The sequence below is a fragment of the Eublepharis macularius genome, chromosome 18 (genome assembly GCF_028583425.1).
Source record: "Eublepharis macularius isolate TG4126 chromosome 18, MPM_Emac_v1.0, whole genome shotgun sequence".
Lineage (NCBI taxonomy): Eukaryota > Metazoa > Chordata > Lepidosauria > Squamata > Eublepharidae > Eublepharis > Eublepharis macularius.
The window spans coordinates 39,729,016-39,749,074 of NC_072807.1; the positions used below are offsets into that span (position 1 = coordinate 39,729,016).

The 20,059-nt window shown below is 48.5% G+C and overlaps 2 protein-coding genes across 7 annotated transcripts in view; both read right to left on the bottom strand.

The window, feature by feature from the left end:
* Positions 1–11,701, bottom strand: part of HERC1 (HECT and RLD domain containing E3 ubiquitin protein ligase family member 1) — an 84,647-nt gene extending 72,946 nt beyond the window's left edge. For all 6 annotated transcript variants that reach the window (XM_055003102.1, XM_055003099.1, XM_055003098.1 and 3 more), the window contains exons 1-3: positions 11,614–11,701; positions 1,605–2,560; positions 320–415 (exon numbers count right to left, since the gene is read on the bottom strand). In XM_055003102.1, coding sequence (XP_054859077.1) covers positions 320–415; positions 1,605–2,534 — 1,026 coding nt within the window. In that variant the 5' untranslated portion in view covers positions 2,535–2,560; positions 11,614–11,701. The remainder of the gene's footprint in view (positions 1–319; positions 416–1,604; positions 2,561–11,613) is intronic.
* A 4,669-nt stretch (positions 11,702–16,370) lies between these two features.
* The window catches only part of DAPK2 (death associated protein kinase 2), a 42,337-nt gene continuing 38,648 nt past the window's right edge, over positions 16,371–20,059 (bottom strand). The window contains exon 13 of the mRNA XM_055002428.1: positions 16,371–19,233. Within this exon, the coding sequence (XP_054858403.1) occupies positions 19,141–19,233 (93 nt within the window). The 3' untranslated portion in view covers positions 16,371–19,140. The remainder of the gene's footprint in view (positions 19,234–20,059) is intronic.

Genomic DNA, 20,059 nt, shown 5'->3' on the forward strand with positions numbered 1-20,059 from the left:
AGGATACATGGAAGTTGCTCCACCTTGTAGAATTCCATTCCCTTAAAGGTTCCTGTCTTGTCTGGGCTAGCTTCAACTACTAGGATTAAGCAAAACTGGGGCAGTATGTGTGCGCATGTGTATGTGTAAAACTATGAATCACACAGAGCTCTGCAAAGAGTCCGGACGGAAATTGAAGAGAGTAAGAGAGCAAGCGTTTAAAAACATGGAAACACCCAGGAAGCCATCAGAATGGCAAGTTCCCAACAGAGCCGGAAGTACCAACTGCATTGCAGATTTTTAAAAAGCCTTTTACTAATATATGGCTAGCCGGACTTACCTCCTCAAAGAGGCATAAAGAGGCCTCGTAGAGAGAGCAGAGGCCATCCGAGGTCCTTGTTGGTTCTCTCCACTGACTTCTATCAGCAGATGACCCCTGCAACAGAAAACACCCCTGGGGAAGTAATTGCTGTGATGTAATTCCAAATATTTCGGGTGCGTATATAAATTATTTTATCACAATTACTCAAATAAAATGAGATGTTTTTTCTAAATGAGGTTTCTTCAAAAACAACAATGTGGAGTATTTATTTCAAATCATTTCACAGGCATTCCCCTTGATACTTAGGGTAGGTTCTGCTGTTCCCACATAGGCATCTCCTGCCACTGTACTTTCCTCTGGTCCCCACAGGCTTCCCCCAGTGCAAGAAGAGCCTCTGGTGTCCAAGGAAGGCTCCTCCTGCCAGGAGGAACAGACTGGCATTAGCTGAGAAGAGGGACAGGATATAACAACAGAGGTGGACACACACACACACACACACACACACACACACACACACACACACACACACACACAGCGTCCTAAACTGAGCTTTCAGTTTCACGCAGCAGCTCCTCAAACCAGCATACAGCTTAGAAATCTTCCCAACTATTTAAAAAAAAACACCCAGAAGTGTGTGTGGCCTTGCCATGATCTGTAAGTCCCTAAATAAGCTACAAGACAGAGAGACATTTCAAAACAAAAAGGCAGCCTGAGGTTTCAAATACGTGGAGCATATAAATGGGGGGGGGGGCCTGCAGGAACCCAGCCTGACCATTAGAGCTCCAGGCCTCCCCAGTGTCCACAGACCAGCAGCAGCATGGCAGCAGGACTTATCTCAAGCTTGTCAACAACTCCTGGCTGCCAGGACAGACGGGCTGTGAGCAGGCCCAAACCATTCCATTCTCCACTGTGTGCTTCATGCGCAATATCCCCTAAGTCGCATCTCACAAATAAGAGAATCCACAGCTGGCAAACCACCATACTTCTCTTCTCTCAAGCTGAGGAAACTACAGACAAATGTCAGAAAAAAACAAGTGCAAGCCTGTGATTTGCTGCTCAAGAGTCATCCCTTCACACACACACACACACACACACACACACACACCCCTTCCATTTTTATGTAAGGTACGGTTCTGCTGTATTATTAAAATGCATCGGAAACACAGTACAAATTCCACAACAAAATGGAGTAAACACATAATTTTATTTGCTTCGTCTAAGTAAAACTGGTAGAACTAGTGGGGGGAAAGTGGCACAGTCAAGCAAGATTTAAAAAAAATACGCGGTTCATTATTATACGTACCAACGACCGCCTCATTTGCATTAGTATGTTCATGAAACAATCAAAACTGATCATCCCTTCTTGTGTCTGCAGCATCTTGTTCTTCTCCATCGTGTTCACCACTGCAGATGCCCCCAGCGCCATCTCGATCCACTCCAAGAGGTACCGCAAAGAGCCTCGCTGAGCAGCCAACCCAAGCAGCAGCTCAGAAGCCAGCCTTCGACCAAGAGTGTCCGCTCCAGAGTTAGGAATCGTCACGCCTTTAAGAAAGGTCGTCACTTGAGACAGGCAGTCCAGCCCCATCGGTGGGATCTTACTTTCATTGGCTAAGGATAAGGGTGGCAAAGAGCTCACAACTTCTATCGCAGTGTGGATGACATCGTTGCAAAGGCTCAGCCCGGAACCTGAAGCAGGCATCATCCAACTTTGTCTTAGCAGTGCAAACAGCAAGCTCAGTCCCGTCCGAACCCCCATTTCTATCAGCGCGTCAGTACTAGACCTCGGCCGCTCGCTGACAGAATGGATGTCTGTCGAGCCAGAACTGCTTTCCGGAGAATGCTGCTGCTGTTTCACCTTGCCTTTGTCGTGGTATTTGTTGGAAAGTGCGTAAAAGATGCGCTGCAAGACAAGCAGCCGCTTCCGAAGGGCTCCAGCAAACGGAGAGTCTGAGCACACCGTCTCCGCCAGGGCCAGCTGGCTGCTAAGAAGGGCATCCAGGTAGTGGTCCTGCTCATCGCTGGACAAGGACTCGCGTTCAAAGTCTGGCAACTGAGGCCCTTTGAGGCAGAGGACCTGCTGAGGCAATGGCACCACTTCTTTGTCACTGACTAGTTTCGCGTACAAGACTGAGACTCCCTCCCTCGTTGCAACAGATTCACTGTCTTCAGTGATCCAGGAGCTGTTGAGGTGCTCCAGCCATTTCAGCTTCACTGGAGGAACCATGGCTGCCATGGCGGCTTATTCTTCTGCCATTAGTCCTGAAACGGGGAGAGTGGGGGGGGGGGGGGGGGAATCCTGTTTTACAAAAAGGTGGTTTTTAGCAGGAACACGTTCTCTATGGATACCTCCCCCCACAATGATGCTGAAGCCCAAAGGAGGTGGTGAATGACAATCTGTTCTCTACGCACCAAAATGATACTGAAAGTTAACCATCCACATTTTCACAGGAATCTGCTTATTCCATCAATTGTAAGTTTCTTCATACCCTCCATGCATCTGACGAAGAGAGCTGTGGTTCTCGAAAGCTTATGCTACAATAAAGTTGGTTAGTCTTAAAGGTGCTACTGGACTCTTTACTAATAGCATCATAAAATGGCATTGCCCAAAGTGACCCCATAAACTCTTCTGTCCAAGTAGGTTTTCAAATGACAGGATGAACCTCTAATTGCCCCCAAAACAGCTACTTGATAGGATCTTTCCATGGATTACACTGCTCTCTAACGCTAACATTGGGCCTTCTTCCTTCATAGATCACTGTGGTTCAAGAAACATAGTGACTGGAGCTTTCTGTGTATTTCCAGAATCCAAAGCTCACACCACAGAAGAGTTGGACTCTAGCACCACGCTTGTCAAGAGCAAAATAAACACTTATTCAGAAACATGTGCACACAGCAGCTGACATAGAGGTCTGTCACTTCTCTAGAAGGTTAGAAAATGCATTTGTTGGAGAGATTCTCATGGAAAATCATGGAAAACAGGGCTATGTTTTTAGAACTAGAACAAAAATTTAAAATCCGGCAGCTCTAAAACACACCATTTTCTTAGCTGTTGTCAGAAAGAAAATTTATCCTTATCATTCTGGCCTTTCAGCTTAGCATAGTATGCTTTTAGAATGTCTTTTCTGTCTTATCTAGAAAGATTAGATCTATCACGGTGCCTGCCTCACTCACAAGGTTCACAATTAAGGTATCTCAGAGACACACATTGAAACTGAAGCACTGCGTAGAGGCTGAGGATCCAAAGCAGTGAGTCATTAAGGGGCCAGGGAGAGGTCTCTGCCCTGCCCTTGACAGTTTCTGTTTCTCAGCCTAACCTACTACGCAGGGTTGTTGTGAGGATACAACATGAGGAAGAACAACGTACCTGAACTTTTTGGAGTAAGGATGGAATAAAAATCTATTAAATGAACAAATGCGAAATGAATAGCCAGCAATCCAGCACAGTGCAAACTGAGGAGGCTTTCATTCCTACGTGATTTAACATAGGAATGAATGCCTCAAATTGGATCGAGGGCAGAGCGCTGCAACATAAGCAAGGCATACCTATCCTGGCAGAAGACACATTATTTTTATTAGTGTATCCCTGACTTCGGAGGGCCCTCCCAACCCTATGATTCTCTTATTTCAATATGCCAAGGCAGATCAAAAGTCTTTTTGGCCCGCAGTCCATCATGGTCAGCCTCCACCTCGAGCGCTACAGGCATGGATTCCTCCCAGCCCTTCTTTAAGGACCAGATCTAAGGATCTAACCTGGGAACTTTTAGATGCTCTGCTACCAAAACTTCGCTTTGACATTTAACACGCCTTTCCAAAGTCTCTTACAGAAAGTGTTTCTGGCCTCCACCATTTTCATCCAAATGCCAGGTAGAAAGGCAGAGTAAAGGGCCTTCGTGTGCAGTGAAGTTCAGCAAATAAGAACCTGTGATCTTTACCTTCCACAAAGTCTTGTGTGACTTTTCAGATGACTTGTACATTTACGTAAGGCAAATTTATATAATCAACACAAAGTGCACACAAAATGTCAAACCGCTGAGCACAGGCAACAGATTGTGCCTCAAGCAAAACAAACGTGGGCACTGTATACTCTTTTCAAATATTACTGAGCATCATCTCCAATGTTCCAGAAAGGAACACTCTTGCTAGAGTTGCCTGGAGACATTCCAACTGGCTTGCAGACACTGGATCCATCAGAGGAGGCACTCAGGGAAGTGAAGCTGCAATCGGCCAGCTCCCAAACAACAGGCAGCCCTTCCACGGGGCTGGTCAGCACCTCTGCTTTCGGGTTCCAGGATGCAAGCCTTCGGGTCGTCCACACACACACACACACACCCAAATAGGTCCTATGTTTAGCTGCCCTCGTTGTAACATGAGGGCTCCCAGAGAAAGACAACCACAGCCTGTTTACTCATCACTTACTTGCATTCAGTTGTCACCACTCAAGTGGTAACAAGTGATAGGCATCATGAATTGTCAGTATTTATTTATTTTAAGGGATTTCTATGCTGCCCATCAACCGCTGTGCTCCCAGGGGAAGGGGAGGTAAGCAAGAGACACAGAACCCAACAGTAACATCAGACCTAATAAAACCAACAACAATAAAAAGCAGTGAAGCAAGCAAAACGTATTTATACAGAAAGAGACAAAAGGGCAGGGGGATTAATACCACAACACAAACCATAAATCATTCAAATGCCTAGGTGAATAAATACATTTTAGCCTGGTACCTGCAGCCAATTAGATAGGGAAAACACCCAACTGAGGAGCTACCACAGAAAAAGCTCTCCCTCTCTCAGGCAGCTGTCCCAGCTTACTTTAGAAGTGGGGGCCACACCACAAAGGGCCTGAGTGGACAATGTGAGCTGAGGCACCGGGCACAGATGGGAGAAGGGATGTCTAAAAGCAACATCCCAGAGACTCGAACAGGCTGTACACTCAGCACGCAACAGCCCTGCAGAGAAGAACAGCACACAGGTTGTTCCAGCAACCTCATAAATGAGCATCACACAGAAAGTTAAATGGCCACCCAGATGCTACCAGCTGACACTAGTGGTGGAAAATGCCTTCAAGGCATGGCTGGTGTATGGTGACCCCTGCTGGGGTTTTCGAGGCAAGAGACTAATAGAGGTGGTTTCCCATTACCTGCCTCTGCAACCCTGGTTTTCACTGGAGGTCTCCCATCCAAGTACTAACCAGGGCCGACCTTGTTTAGCTTCCGAGATCTGATAAGGTTGGGCTTGCCTGGGGCACCCAGGTCAAGGCACTAGCCTTTTAGAAAGGGCATATACCTAAAGTAAGCATTCCACACCTTTTAAAAGAATTAATCCCTCCAAATTCTTTTATCCTCACAGAAAGAGAAAAATCATTTGGAAAAATTGGAAGAGACAGGAGACTACTAACATTATATTCAAACTAGAGCAGTACCCGATTTTATTCTGGATGAGGAAATACCCCCATCATCATGGGATGGCCCATGGGGTGAAATGGCTCATTACAGCAGTCGTCTTGTGCAATCCTACAACTTAGTCATAACCAGACTGAAGTTGGAGTCACATCAGGCCAGGAATAATGCATCTTTTTTCTCAAAAAAATGCAGAAAAATTGGTATAACGTGTATTAGATACAAATAACATGTATTAGATACAAATTAGAAAAATTTGTGTAACATGTATTAGATTAGATAGCCAGCCTCACTGGCTAATTCAATGTCAGGAGTATCAAAATGGTAATAAAATACAATAGCTGAAGTGTAGTTAAGTTTAGCCAAAGAAGCTCTAACTCCAGTAATCAGGGTTTTATTGCAAGAACATTTTATGTTTTATTTGTTTTCTTCATTTATGCCCTGCCTGTCTTTATACCCCACCTCTTTTAATGACCACCTGAGTGACATGCTTAAGGCAATATTATCATTTTGTTTCCTTTAGTGGACCTGGAACTGGTGGACAGTGACAACTAGTGATATATTATGCCTGGACACCATAAACTGTATTTACACTTGAAGGGGTAATTTTCTTTTTGTTACTATATAAGGTAAAAGTCAGTTCCATATGGCAGACTGATACGTTTGGTTTTGGATATGAAAAAGACCACTGATTTATTCATCCATTCACCGTCAACGAGAAAACTGTGACACAACTAGATCCGAAAAGATTAACGAATGTGGTTAAGTAGTCTTTGTGCAAGTCTCCCCTCACCTAATTACCGAAAAGTGTGTACTGTTCTCTTGAACTGGACGTGGGAATTAAATGAGCCACAAAGACCACGTCATTTCCGATGGCCAGAATCTTCCCTAAGGTCACATAAGGAAAGTGAAAATGCCACAACTTGGTTACCTGGCACCTAGATATCTCATACTAGTATTGAGGGAATACAAAATTTGGTGACCCAAGTTTTGATGTTGATTTCTAAGTATCCAATGCCAGCAACTTAACATTTAAATTATTTTCCAGTATTGGGTTCATAGCAATGATTTTTTTTTAAATGCCTGTTACAAAAAAGGCCTTGAAACAACAGAATAGCGTAGGAGAGCGAATTTCAATGCACTAATGAGTGAGCGCCACATACACAGTTCACTAGAGCGCTTTTTGTTTTTAAAGCAGCTGAGGCCACAAAGGTTTGATAATATAACAGAGGACAACCACAGAAACACACAAGGCAGAACACCTCAGCTGCAAGATTCTCCAATGAGATAGCTTCAAGCTGGATGTACAAAATTCCTAAAAACATACCAAGGCTGCGAGATGCTGAACAGGGAAACCAGAGCAAATATGCAAGTGCTGTCGGTTCAGAATGTCAAAAAATAAGGAAAACTGCAAATTGGTGAATTCATTGAAGCAGGGGCATTCCACGGCCACATCAGGACTGCCAACAAACACCACACAATTGGGAGAACATCTAAAGAGCACCTCAAGAATGGCTCTCTTCTCGTCCTTCTGTTACAATTTACAGGTGAAGGTTCATGAGTTCACTGTGACCACAGGGGACTCCAGATTAAGAAATGCAAAATAAAGTCCAGTGTGAGGACTGACACACGTGAAAGCTGTACACAACATAGTCAGCCATTTATTTCCCAGGCCAGATTGCGTGTTGAGTGCCATCTGAATCACTTACCACAAGCACAAATCCCAGCTCAAGATGTCACTGCTCAATTCACGCTTGAAAGCTTTGTGGTGGCGCACGCACTGCAGAGTTTGCCCGTGATCAGTGATTCAGACAATCTGTTCACCTGGCACATGAGAGCAACAGAACCAGCAAACACTCATGGTTCCAACTGGCATCATAAAGTGCCTGCTATCCCCCAGGATGGGAAGTGGGTCTGCCCTTTGTCAAGGAAGCACGAGATTCTCGGTTTTATCCCGCCCTCTCTTCCAAGGAGCCAAAAGGAGCACACAGAGAACACACATTCTTTAGGGTACGGTGCACTAGAAAAACCAGAATAGTCCTAAGAGAGGCTGCAGCCTATCCAAAATGTAGCAGCTTTAGTGTGATAAATGCAGGTGCCCTAACATGGCGTATGCACTACACCAGTGATACTTGCTCGGTGGCTCAGGAGCCACAGGTGGCTCTTCTGGACACTATGCTAAGGTTCCAGGCAGGTGGCAAGGCCTTTGCCCAGTAAGACACGTGACTGGCAGGTGACTCCCATCTTGAAACAGATGCAACCAAGGGACTGGAGGCAGGTCAGCTGCGAGGTGCAGACCTTGTGCTCGGGATGGAAGAGAATGGCACGTCCTTTCCAACAACCTCCCACCTGTCTGCACAGCCTCGGCTCTCCCATCCCAGCAATGAAGTGGCTGTTGGGAGGGAGCAACCTGACTGCAGAGAAAGGAATAAAACCACCATCACCGCAACAGCCACCCAGGAAAAGAACAAAGAGGACCGTGTGTGTGTGTGTGTGTGTGTGTGTGTGTGTGTGTAGTCTCCTTTCTCCACGGCCAGCTTGCTTTCCTTGGCAATCTCACTCTCTTGCCACAGCGGCTGTGGGTCTTGCTGAGGGGAGAACAAGAAGGCAGAGAGGGAAGCCTTCACCCTCTCTCCAGATACACAAGGGCTCCCCAAAGTTCAGCAACAACCCTACATGTTCAAAAGTAATCTAGTTTTCTAAAATGTTATAATGATAGATTTAATTCAACATAACTTATGTTATTGTATATGTGTGTTTGGTGAGATGGCACCCAGGGTACACAGCAGTCATATGGCTTTTTTGGGTTGCTGGAAATTGCAAACATAGTTCTCTGCAAGCAGTGGAGTGAGTACCACTGTGCTAGCCACTAGATGTACCCAGCTGCAATGGGGATGTGACAAACTCACACCAGAGAGGTTGTATAATGGCTATTAGCCAGGACGACTAAATAGAACGCCCATGTTCAGCGGGAGGATACCAGTTGGGGGAGGAGCAACGACAGGACGGAGGCTTTGGGTTCCCTGCCTTCAGGCGTTCCAAGTGCATGTGTGAAACAAGATGTGGGATTAAAGGAGCCTTTAGTCAGATCCAACAGATCTCTTCTTTTACTCTTATGTCCACTTCTGCAGATTTCTAGAGAATTTCTGCAGATTTCTAGAGTATTTCTGTAGATTTCTAGAGAAAACCAGATATTATACATAGAGCTGCTGGAAATTAACTGAGCCCACCTTTTGTTCAGGAGGCTGTTCAGCAGAAGGGGCTTGAAACAAAGAAGATACCTTAAACATCTCACTCTGAGCAAAGTCTTAACAATGCACCCTCCAAAAAGGAACAGTGATTTACCCATGTCCAAACAACAAGACTAGCACCCAGTAAAGTAAACAAGGGTAGTTGGAGTGAAGACGCACAATTCACAACGCTGTAACAAATATTATTATTATTAACCAGAAATCCAGTGGAACCGTAAAGACTATTTTGTTCAAAGGTATACTTTTGTGGTCTACAGTTCATTTCTCCATATACTGTAAGTGGACCTTCACTTTGCATTCATTCATTTTATGCAAGAGATTTTTTTCTCTTCTCTTGTGGGAGGGGGAGAAGTGACAGGGTCAAGGGGCCATGAAATACAGAAGTACAGAGTGGAAAACGCCAAATTCAAACCTACCCAAGAAAAATTCAAGGATCATTAACCAATTTTTCTAAGCTAGTTAATCTGGACTAAGCGGGGAGTCAAAAGTGAAACAAACACACACAAAATAGAAATCTAATCACGAAAAACAGACACGAACAACACCCACAATGGCTTGGGAGGCCCAAGTTCTCTTAAGACGGCCATGGGTACAGTGAGATAGAAGTCCCAAGCGCTCATTCAACCAAGGGTAGCATGGAATCAACGAAGGCAGTGCGGTCAACGCGTGGGCTCTTGGCCTCAGAAGGCGACGCACGAACAAAATCATGATTGGTCTTTAAGGTGCCACCAGACTCCTTATTAGTTTTTGTTCCAGTGGACACCCATGCTTTGCAATGAGAAGGGTAAGAATCCAGTAGCACACATAACACTAACAAAATTTGTGGTAGGGTATGGGCTTTCATGAGTCACAGCTCACTTCTTCAGATATCTGACTCACAAAAGCTCATACCTTGCCACAAATTTTGTTAGTTTTATAAGTGCTACTGGACGTTTGCTCTTTTCTACTGCTAGACAGACTAATCCATCTTAATCACTGCGCAATGAATACAGATGATGCTGATGAATTATCAGCTCCGGAGAGGCGGTCTGAATAAAAACATATTAATGAATTATCAGCTCCAGACTGATTAAGATAGGTAGCTGTATTAGTCTATCTGTAGAAGTAGCAAAGAGCAAAAGTCCAGTAGCACCTCTAAGACTAACAAAATTTGTGGAAGGGTACGAGCTTTTGTGAGTCACAGCTCAGTTCTTCAGATACCATGAAAGCTCCTACCCTACCACAAATTTTGTGAGCCTTATAGGTGCTGCTGGACTCCTGCTACCCATCTCGATCACTCTGCAATGAGTATGGACAATACTGATGAACGATCAGCTCCAGAGAGACGTCCCTAAGAGAAACATATTGATGAATGATCAGCTCCAGACTGATCAAGATGGGTAGCCATGTTAGTCTTCTGTCTGCCACAGAAGAAAAGAGCAAGAGTCCAGGAGCACCTATAAGACTAACAAAATTTGTGGTAGGGTAGGAGCTTCTATTTATTTATTTACGTCATTTATAGTCCATCTTTCTCACTGAGACTTAAGATGGATTACACAGTATGAGGTTAATACAATCAGAATCAAGTAAGTACATTTCAATACAATACCATAAGCTAAACAGATACAAGTTTAAAGTCATAGCATTAGTAAGGATCCAAGACATAGTAGAAAATACTGAAGCAAAACAATCAATTCTAGGACTAACATTAGACAACATGGAGTGCTGGTTGTACATAGGAGTACATATTTAAAGCAGCAGATAATATATAAGGCAAAAATGGTGATGAAGTCTATGATCCCCAACTTGTTAGTGAAGCATCTGAGACCCCATCCCTACAATGCAGCCCTCCCATTTGAGTAAAAAGCCTTTTGTCATAGGCACCTGAAGAAGTGAGCTGGAACGAACAAATGCTTCTACCCTACCACAAATTTTATTAGTCTCAGAGGTGCTTCTAGACTCCTGCAGCCCATTTCGATCAGTCTGCAATGAGTCCAGTAGCACCTTTAAGACTAACCAACTTTATTGTAGCATATGCTTTCGAGAATCACAGCTCTCTTCACCAGATGCATTTGAGGAAGAGAGCTGTGCTTCTCGAAAGCTTATGCTACAATGAAGTTGGTTAGTCTTAAAGGTGCTACTGGACTCTTTACTATTTTGCTACTACAGGTGAACACGGCGAACTCCTCTGGATCTGCAATGAGTATGGGCGATACTGATGGAGGATCAGCTCTGGAGAGGCGACCCAAAGGAAAACATATTGATGAAGGATTGGAGGCTCAGAGCAAAACACCCCCAACCCGACCCGCCCCCCCCCCCGTGTTCTGGCTCATGGTGCTCAGTTTGAATCGGAGGTTTGCCCAGGAGGGGAGCTGGGGGGCGGGCGAGCAAGGGCGGAAGCCCCGAGCCCAGCCGGGCCTGTCAGTGCCAAGCACGCCCTGGGGGGCCTTCCCAGCAGCGGCCCCGCCCAGCCCCCTCTCCGCAGGCCCTTCGGGGGGCGCCCTCTCGGGGCGGGGCCTGCGGGAGGGGCGTGGCTAGCAGGGGCGGCGCTGGCCCGCGGGGGGCGTGGCTGCCCCTCCCGCCCCTCCCCCTCCCGCGGGCGGCCGTTTGTCCCCTCAGGCCGCCCCCCGCCCCGGTCCCCTCCGGCGCCCCTCGGCGGCCAGGGCCGGCCGGGCTGCGGTTACCGGGTCCGCGGGGGCGAGGCGGGCGCGGGGCCGCGGCGTCCAGTCCCGGCCGGGCAGCGGCGTCCTCTCCGGCGGCCGAGGCGAGGCGAGGCGAGGCGGCGGCTTGTCAAAGAGGAAACATGACGCGGGCGGGGGAGGGGGCAGACGCGCCGCCAGCTCTCGCGGGACTTGCTGCCACTTCTCGCGAGGCCTCGCGGCGGCGGGAGTGCGCGCGACGCTTTTCCCCCCATCGCTTCTCTCTCGGCGCCGACGCGCCCTCTGCAGGCAGGCGGTGGAATGGCCCGGCAGCGCCTCCGCCGCAGGTAAGGGCGCACCTGGAGCCTCGGAGGAGGATGCCGGGCCGGAGGGAGGCTCGAACCGGGGCGGCCATTGGCATCTCTCATCCCAGCAATCACGGTTTGGAAGAGCCCGGACAAAAGCCAGGCTCTTCAAAGGTCATGTATATGTTTACAGGCATTTTGTATTATATTATATTATATTATATTATATTATATTATATTATATTATATTATATTATATTATATTATATTTTCACTTGCACTGTGTAATCTGCCTTGGCTCTATAGACAGAATAATATTAATACATTATATTATATTTTAGGTATTGTGGGATCATTATTTATTTAATGTAATTTATAGTCTGCATTGTTCTCTGAGACTCAAGGCTGATTACACAGTGAGAGATTAATACAGTCAATATCAAGGGCATTTCAATAATACACTGACTTTGTTCACCATTCTGAGTGGGACACTAATTTGTCTAGAAGAGCGGTATAGAAGTAGCAGCAGCAGCAGCGGTAGTAGTCGTTGTCCCAGTCCCTCTGAAAGAAGCAAAAGCCTTATTTGCCCAAGAAGGGCATTTACAATGTTTACAGATGGCTGCAACTGAGTTTAGTTACAAGTTTAACCCCTCCCCCCCCCGGACAGAATCAGACACAGGATTTTTCTTGCATTACAGATGCTAATTTACTGCATTTCACACCCTTGCTATATCAAGCTAATTACAGCATGTATTACAGCTAGCTTCCTGACACTGTAATATGCAATATCTCTTCCACTCTCTGTCTGGATTATAAAGACTTCTATCTTTTCCCACTCCTTGTATCTGAGGAAGGGAGCTTTGACTGTCAAAACCTGGAAATCTGTGGTCTCTAAGGTGCTACTGGACTTGAAACTTGCTCTTCTACTGCAAACCAACACAGCTTCCCACATGAATCTATCTGTATATTTACAGGCATTCTGATTATATTAACATTATATTTTTATATTTCTATAACGTTTTAAATATATTATTCATTGAATGTCCTAACTGTTGATCATTGTATTTTGCTCAATGAATATCCCAGCAGTTATATTGTATTCACTTGCACTGTGTAATCTGCCTTGGGTCTCGGTGAGAAAGGTGGACTATAAATATATTTACAATCTACAGTTTTAAAGACATTAAAATGTTGCAGAAACATAAAGGATAATCCCTGACAGGAAGGGATTACTGGTAGGTGGGAGGAACGGGGGAACAGGAGATACCTCAACTGTTCAGGATGTCACAGATGGGTGACCAGTGGTGTGGCAGGTAAGGCTGGCCTCGAGCGTGTCTACCATTGTCCAGCTCTGATGCAAAGAAAAGCAAGGGAGGAATACATTATCAAATAAACCCAGACCTTCAAGCCCCATCTCATCAGAAAGCACAAGAAGAGAAGTGCATAGAAGTGCACAGTGCACAGTTGGAGCTGAATGGAAGAGGCTTTGGGGGGGAGGGGAAGGGAGAAGATTGGGATGACCATCCCACCAATAATATTCCATCAAAAATTAAACTGCTTGTGTGCATCCAAGGGCACCTTTTGCCCTCCTCCCATCACACACACACACCCCACTCCCTGCCAAACAGCAGAGCTAGAAAAACAGCCTCAAAGTGCTGGCAGAATTGGCAGCTGCCGGGGGCGGGGGGGGGGGAGCTAGCTCCAAAGTTGCTGTCCAGTTGCTGAGAGCAACTGAGAGTGTGCAGCCAAGAGAATCCGAGGGTCCAAGACCAGCTTTCTTGGGCTACTCAGATGTATGGCGAGAGAGGAAGAGCCGTCCATCTACAGCCCCACAGAATGCACATGGACCTCTACAATAAGCCCTGAGATACTCAATGCCTAACAAATTCCAACTACGTTGCTTCAGACAAAATGCTCTTCCTCCTCAAGGAGTTCACAATTGAGTGGAATGTTTTAAACAGGGCCGTGCAGAAAGCATGGTAAGATTTGAGTTTCTACTGGGGGCGGTGAGGGGTTTCTACAAAACCCTTTTGTCTTGGCATTGGCCCCAGTTCTCCAAAGGCAAAGCCTTGGTCACCTTCCCATAACCTTTGCCTGTGAATCACCACCACAGACTGCTTCGTGAAACATCTTAAGAGGAGGGGTCCTGCTGCAGTCCTAAAGCATCCATTAAGCAATGGAGAATCCTGGTGGCTGTTGGTGCATTTGCAGAAAATGTCCCAAACTGGTCATAAGGAAGGCGAGGAGGGTGATGGGTCCCAGACGAGGTAATGGGGAAGGTGGGGCAGCCGGATCTCCTGGGCCCAGTGCTGGGCTTACCTGAGTGGTAAACTTGATCAAAGTCTGTTGACAAAGGCCCAAAGATGGCGGCTGGCCCTGGCCTGATTAGGTTTCCTGGGAAGTCGGCATTGCAGAGCAGACTCCCAGAGGGTCCTGGCAGGTTGACGAGTGTCTTACAAACCTCGATCGTCAACCATGAGCCCTCTGGAGGCCAAAGAACTGAGCTCTTGTTGGGGGAGTGCCCAGGCCCGCAAGGGAACCTGGCTGCTTCCTGCAAGTGAGGTTTTTTAATCGCCTGTAGTCCGAACAGTCCCTCGACCATGGAGTCTCTCCTGCAGTCCCAGGCACGAGAGGCCCCAGGACCTCTCACGATACTCTGCGGGCCCGAGTGCAGCACTCGGCTTGGGTGTGGGCTGTGCAAGGTCCTCTGGACGCATCTGCACGGGTTGGCTGAGCACCTGGTGTCTTGCCAGCCTCAGCGAGACTCTTCTTTTTCCCTCCCCGCGAAATCAGAAGGTGCTTGGATTAAGCCCAGATTCAATGCAGCAGGGAGAAAACAAAGGAAACGGCGGGCAGGCTTTCGGTGAGGCGAGGCGTGGCAGCGTGCACCACACAGAATTATTTGGTCACGAGCCAGAAGCGTCCACCTTCCTAGCAGGTTTGAGCAGCCTCAGCAATCCAAAGCAGAAGCAGCAGCTCAGCCTGGAAAGGATGCAAATGGTCCCCATCTCTGCAGTGAGCGAACCCTTTTTGCAATGCAGATTACATTGATTTGGTCAAAGTAGCTGCAGAATGCTGAGCAATCTCCTGTATCATTTATCCGTTCAGATGCCATGCACGTTAAAATCACTTGCTCGAGTGAACATTAAACCCGAGTTTATTGCAACAGCATGCACAAGTTCCCCTTTCTCAGGCAATTATTTGGGTATCTGAATGCACTCCCTTTATGTTTTGGCATCTTTGGATCTTACTTCCCCACATTATACATGCTTTCTTGCCTTGCAGATGGAAGTAGGTAGCCTCTTACACATTATTCGAAACTAGCAACAAAGTCCATTGTTGGGAAAGATACAACGGGCTCTAGAAAGGGAAGGCTAGGCAAGCGGGCATTCCCTCATCCTCCATCACTGATCCTGGCCAGATGACGGCAGGGAGGGCGGGCATGGCCACCTGCTCTGCGCCTGGTCCTGGCTGGGTGAAAGGGGCAGGCATTGCCTCCTGCTCCACTCCTGATCCCAACTGTGTGAAGGGGGAGGGTGGGCATTGCCACCTGCTTTGTTCCTCATCCCAGCTGGGTGAAGATGGGGGATGGGTATTGCCACCTTCTTTGCTCCTGATCCCAGCTGGGTTAAGACAGGGGTCGGGCACATTGCCACCTGCTCCGCTTCTGATCCCAGCTGAGTGAAGGCGGGGGTCAGGCATTGCCCCCTCTCTGCTCCTGATCCCAGCTGGGTGAAGGCGGGGGTCAGGCATTGCCGCCTGCTCCCGGCCTGGGATTCCCGCCATGGCGTGCTCTCTGGAGGTCTGGCTGCCTCATCTGGGCTTCCCTCCATAGCGGCGCCCTCTGGAGGTGCACCAGGGTAGGAAGTGAGTTGTCTTGAATACGCTTAGCCTTTTATAGAGTAGGATAAAGCAGCTGCACTGGCCAGGGTCAGAATGGTGGCTGCTTTCTGTTAGGCGTTCTCCCCACTTAAAAGCCAGGTATTTGGGGAGTTCTTTATAATGGGTTCATATAATTCTAGTTCCTCCAGTAAGGGCAGGATCCATGCTGTCCTGCATGCACGCATTTGCAACCTGCATGGCAGGGCCTTGGGAAGAAGCAAGGCCACTGGGTCGATGGGGAGGAGACATGACTTCCCTTCCCTGTGTAGGCAGTGGCTGGGCATACGCTCAATGTACCCAGTCCCCCTGGGCAAGGGCTAGCAGGGGTGGGTGGGAAAAGCTGCCCTCCCATACATGCAGCGAAAGAGCACGTTTCCTTCCACCCTGGAGCTGGAAATGAAGAGGTTGGCCAGGGCTGAAAAACATCCCCAAGGAAGAGGCGAAGCCGCACACCCTGGCCTCTGCTTGCTTTGCTCAGCTAACAGCCCTGTCAGGGGGAAAGCTCTAGCCTCCCAGCGCCAGGTCCTGCCCCTTCTTTTGTGCAGACTGCCTTGTCCCCCTCCCTCACCTCCCCCAAACTTGAAGCACCTTCCCAATCATGTACTCATCTTTTAATTTTTCCAAAATACAAAAGCAAAAGCTGAACAATGTCCACAGGAGTAAAAATGTACAGTTGTATTGAGTAAACAAAAAGGCAAATACATGTCAGTCTACAGAAAAGGGGGAAAGGAGAAATCACAGGGAAATGTCCAGAGGGAACATTTCCTTATCATCATATAATACAATTAACGTAACAGTGTAGTCCCATACTCCAGCTGGGTTCCCGCCAGGCACATGAGCGAGTGGGGGAAGAATGCATCTGAATGCAATGAAGACTCTGGCGCATGGACAGATGGCCCCCAAAGAGCCCCCTCCCACCTCGCTGCAGGGGTTTTATGCAAGAGCTGCTCTGAAGGAGTGCGTGTCAGTCTCAAGATGAAAGGAGAGAAACGGAGATTTAACATTCATGGACACAGAGGCAGCAGGCCCTGAGAGACCCTCCTTCACCACACATGTGCACAAAGTGTGCAGACGCGCAGCCAATCGGTGGAGTATGCAGCTCACCTCTTGAGAAAGGAGAGAACATTTGAAGAAACTGCTTCTCTCCCCTTCCCGTGTAGGGGCTCTCCTGCTAGAAAAGACTGGGATTCGTGCACGACTGGCTCTCTGCAATTCCGTGCATTTTGGAGAGGGCTGTGCACTTTAAAATTGTAACGTACAAAGAGATCTTGTGAGGTGGGATGACAAAACCTTGAGCAGTGATTGGACGTGCTACCCTTCCTTCATGGGTTGGGAGCAGCTGGAAAGGCCTCTGGCTGCCCTTGGCTGAGCTGGTCTGACCCTGGACACGGGCGTGGCAAGCGGCCCAAGGGGAATGCAGCTGCAGAGGTCCAGGGAAGGAAAAGGCAGGCCCAATGCAAGGCTGCACGTCAACATAAGCAGAAACGTCCCATGCAGAGACAGCGTGGGGTGGGGCTTAGGGTGTCCGACTACGATTGAGAAAACCCCGATTTACGACCCCACTCAGAGCCCCTCTACTCGAGACATCTGACACATAAAGAACACGTGTCAGGAGATGCAATGTTAGCTGGGAAGGGTAGTTTAAAAAGACAGAGCCGGCAGCAGGGCAAAGGCTTTGCTATACACTGGAGCTGTGTGAAGGGGCTGTGAAATGCCAGAAGGGAAACTTCAGCCCATTACAGCGTCTCTAGGTCCGAGCCCGGCTCTGAAAAGAGCTCCAGCCCATTTCCATTCCTCGCTGCCCTCTGGTTGAGATCCCACACAGTTTTAGACTGGAGAGGTGAAATTGACAGAGCCTTCCAGGAGGCAAAGATGAAATTAACAAACCCTCTGAGGCAAGATCTCTGCTGGCTCTATCTTTTAAAACTATGCTTCCTGGCTAACATTGCATCTCCCTACACTTGAGCATGCACCAAGGCATCTCATGTAGAGAGACGCTCAGCCATCAAGATCGATTAAGTCTCTCTCTGTCTACTCTACATCACAGGGAATAAAATGGGGAAGGGAGAACCAGTCTCAGCTCCTTGCTGACAAGGCAGGATAAAAACGTGACAGGTGATTCTCTGGAGCACAAAGAACTGTTTGCGTGCGAAGGCAGCTTGTCTCTGATGTCATTGATTAGACAGGACTTGCAGAACTCCTCTAATCTGGCCATATTGTTCTGCACCCAATAAAGAGGCACCTTGGCTTGCTAGTTCCTAGGACAAGGCAGCACCTCAAAGACTATCAGCCATCAGAAGCTTTGGTGGACCAGAGTGGGCCCGAGTCCACAAAAGCTTTATTTTTATTTATGAATGAAAACGCTGACATCTCACTTTCCCCCATGGCTCAAGGTGTCTTTACAAGATACACTTTAAACTACTCAACAACAACAAAACTCCTAATTCATCATGTGTTGGAAGTACATTTTGTGAGCCCTTCAGACACCCCAGCCAGGACTGTTCATTTTTGCTGCCCCAGGCGATCGGTAGCACTTGGGTCACGGAATCAGCGTTTTTAAAAAAAGAGAGGGGGGATGGGCCTCCTTTTACGGACAGCAAAGAGCACGTGCACTGGGGCCCACGTCGCCCACACAGGTGGAGCATTCAGAACAGGAACGTGCTCTTGCTTGCTTTCTCCCCCAGTCCTCCTCAAGGGCCCTCCGATTACAAAAAGCCATCGTTTCCATTCTCACCCCTGTAGGACTGGGAGGTGCCCAGAAAGACCTCTAGGCCGAGGGGGGGCTTTGCGGGTCCCCCCCCCACACACACACACACTGCATTTAGGAAGGGAACAAGGAATGGCCACTACTGCCAGCCCAGGAGATCTCAAACAATCCTGAGGCTACTTTGGAGTGCAATGCTGCTGTTTCTTCCTTCACCTGGCTGCAGCCATCCTCACTGCACCTGCCCAGGTAGCACCAGACAGGGCTGCATCCCAGGAGGATCAGGAGCAGAGCCCCAGGCAACCAAGTCCCTCCAGCTGCCAAGGCCGCCTCCAGACAGAGGAGCCAGGAGGAGGAGGAGGAGGGGGGGCTTTCCAGGACCCAGAGCCAGCAGTCTGTTTTCTGCCTCGTGGCTTTCAAAGCAGCGTCTCTCCTTCTGGAAAGTTAGCGGCCTGCTGAGGGTGATGAGGGAAAGTGCCATGGCTCAGAGCTGGGGCCTGGCACCGCCACGGCCCCCTGCACGGTTGCTGGACTGCCAGGCCTGTGGTGGGTTCTTCCCTCTCAGGCGCTTTGGCTTCCTGCAGACTCTTGGGGACACGTGGACCCTCCGAGGCACAAGGCCCGGCAGTCCCAGCGGCGCTCGGAGGCCCTCCCTGGTCCAGGCTGGCGCCTGTTCCTGCGCTAAGAGATGCTGCTGCTCCTCCGCCGCCTCAAGTGATGCTGAGCCGCCCACCTGGCCGCAACGTCTTCCTCGTGGTCACTTTCGCAATTGCGCTGGAACAGAGAGAACGTGCGACGTTTTAGGCAGAACTCTGCCTCCGCACCCTCTCTCTCTCCCCCACCCTGCCCAAGAGCCAGGCACCCTCCCTCCCTCCCTCCAGGGCTGCTGCAGCTCATCCCCTTTGAAATCCACCCCCCCCCCGGGTGTTTTGCTGAGTTCAGGAATGTCGGTGGCATCCAAAGTTCCAAGCAAAACATTTAAGTGCACGTTTATCTTTGACTTCTACCACTAACCTTGATGTTCAGCGCATGATAGGAGGCTCAGGCAGCCAGGGCTGGAATGTTCTCCAGTGGGCGGGCGGGCGGGCGGGATCACTGGGGCTTGTGTCCCGAGCTCTTACTTCAAGGGACTAAACTGAAGAACCCAATTTGTGGCAGAATGTATTGTCAGTTTCCCCTGATGTTTGTGTCTCCTAAATCACTGGGGTTCCTTCTTTACTGGCCCCATTTGCTGAACCCCCCAACCCACCAGACCAAATCTTTCCAGCACAGGAGTGAATGGAATCTTTTAGCACTGCGTCGTGTCTGGCTCTCTGATTTGTCCGAGGAGCCAAGCTACAAGTGACGCCTGACACAAGTTGGACACTTGTCAGCTTCCCTCAAGTTCTGATGGGAAATGTAGGCGTCCTGGTTTTACAGCTTGGCTCTCCATTACAGCTGCAAGACCAGGACGCCTACATTTCCCATCAAAACTTGAGGGAAGCTGACAAGTGTCCAACCTGTGTCAGGCGTCACTTGTGGCTTGGCTCTCAGGGCATTAATCCAGCCCTGGAGTAACTGGAGAACTCCTACCACCCACCAGCCAGGAGAGGAGAGCTTG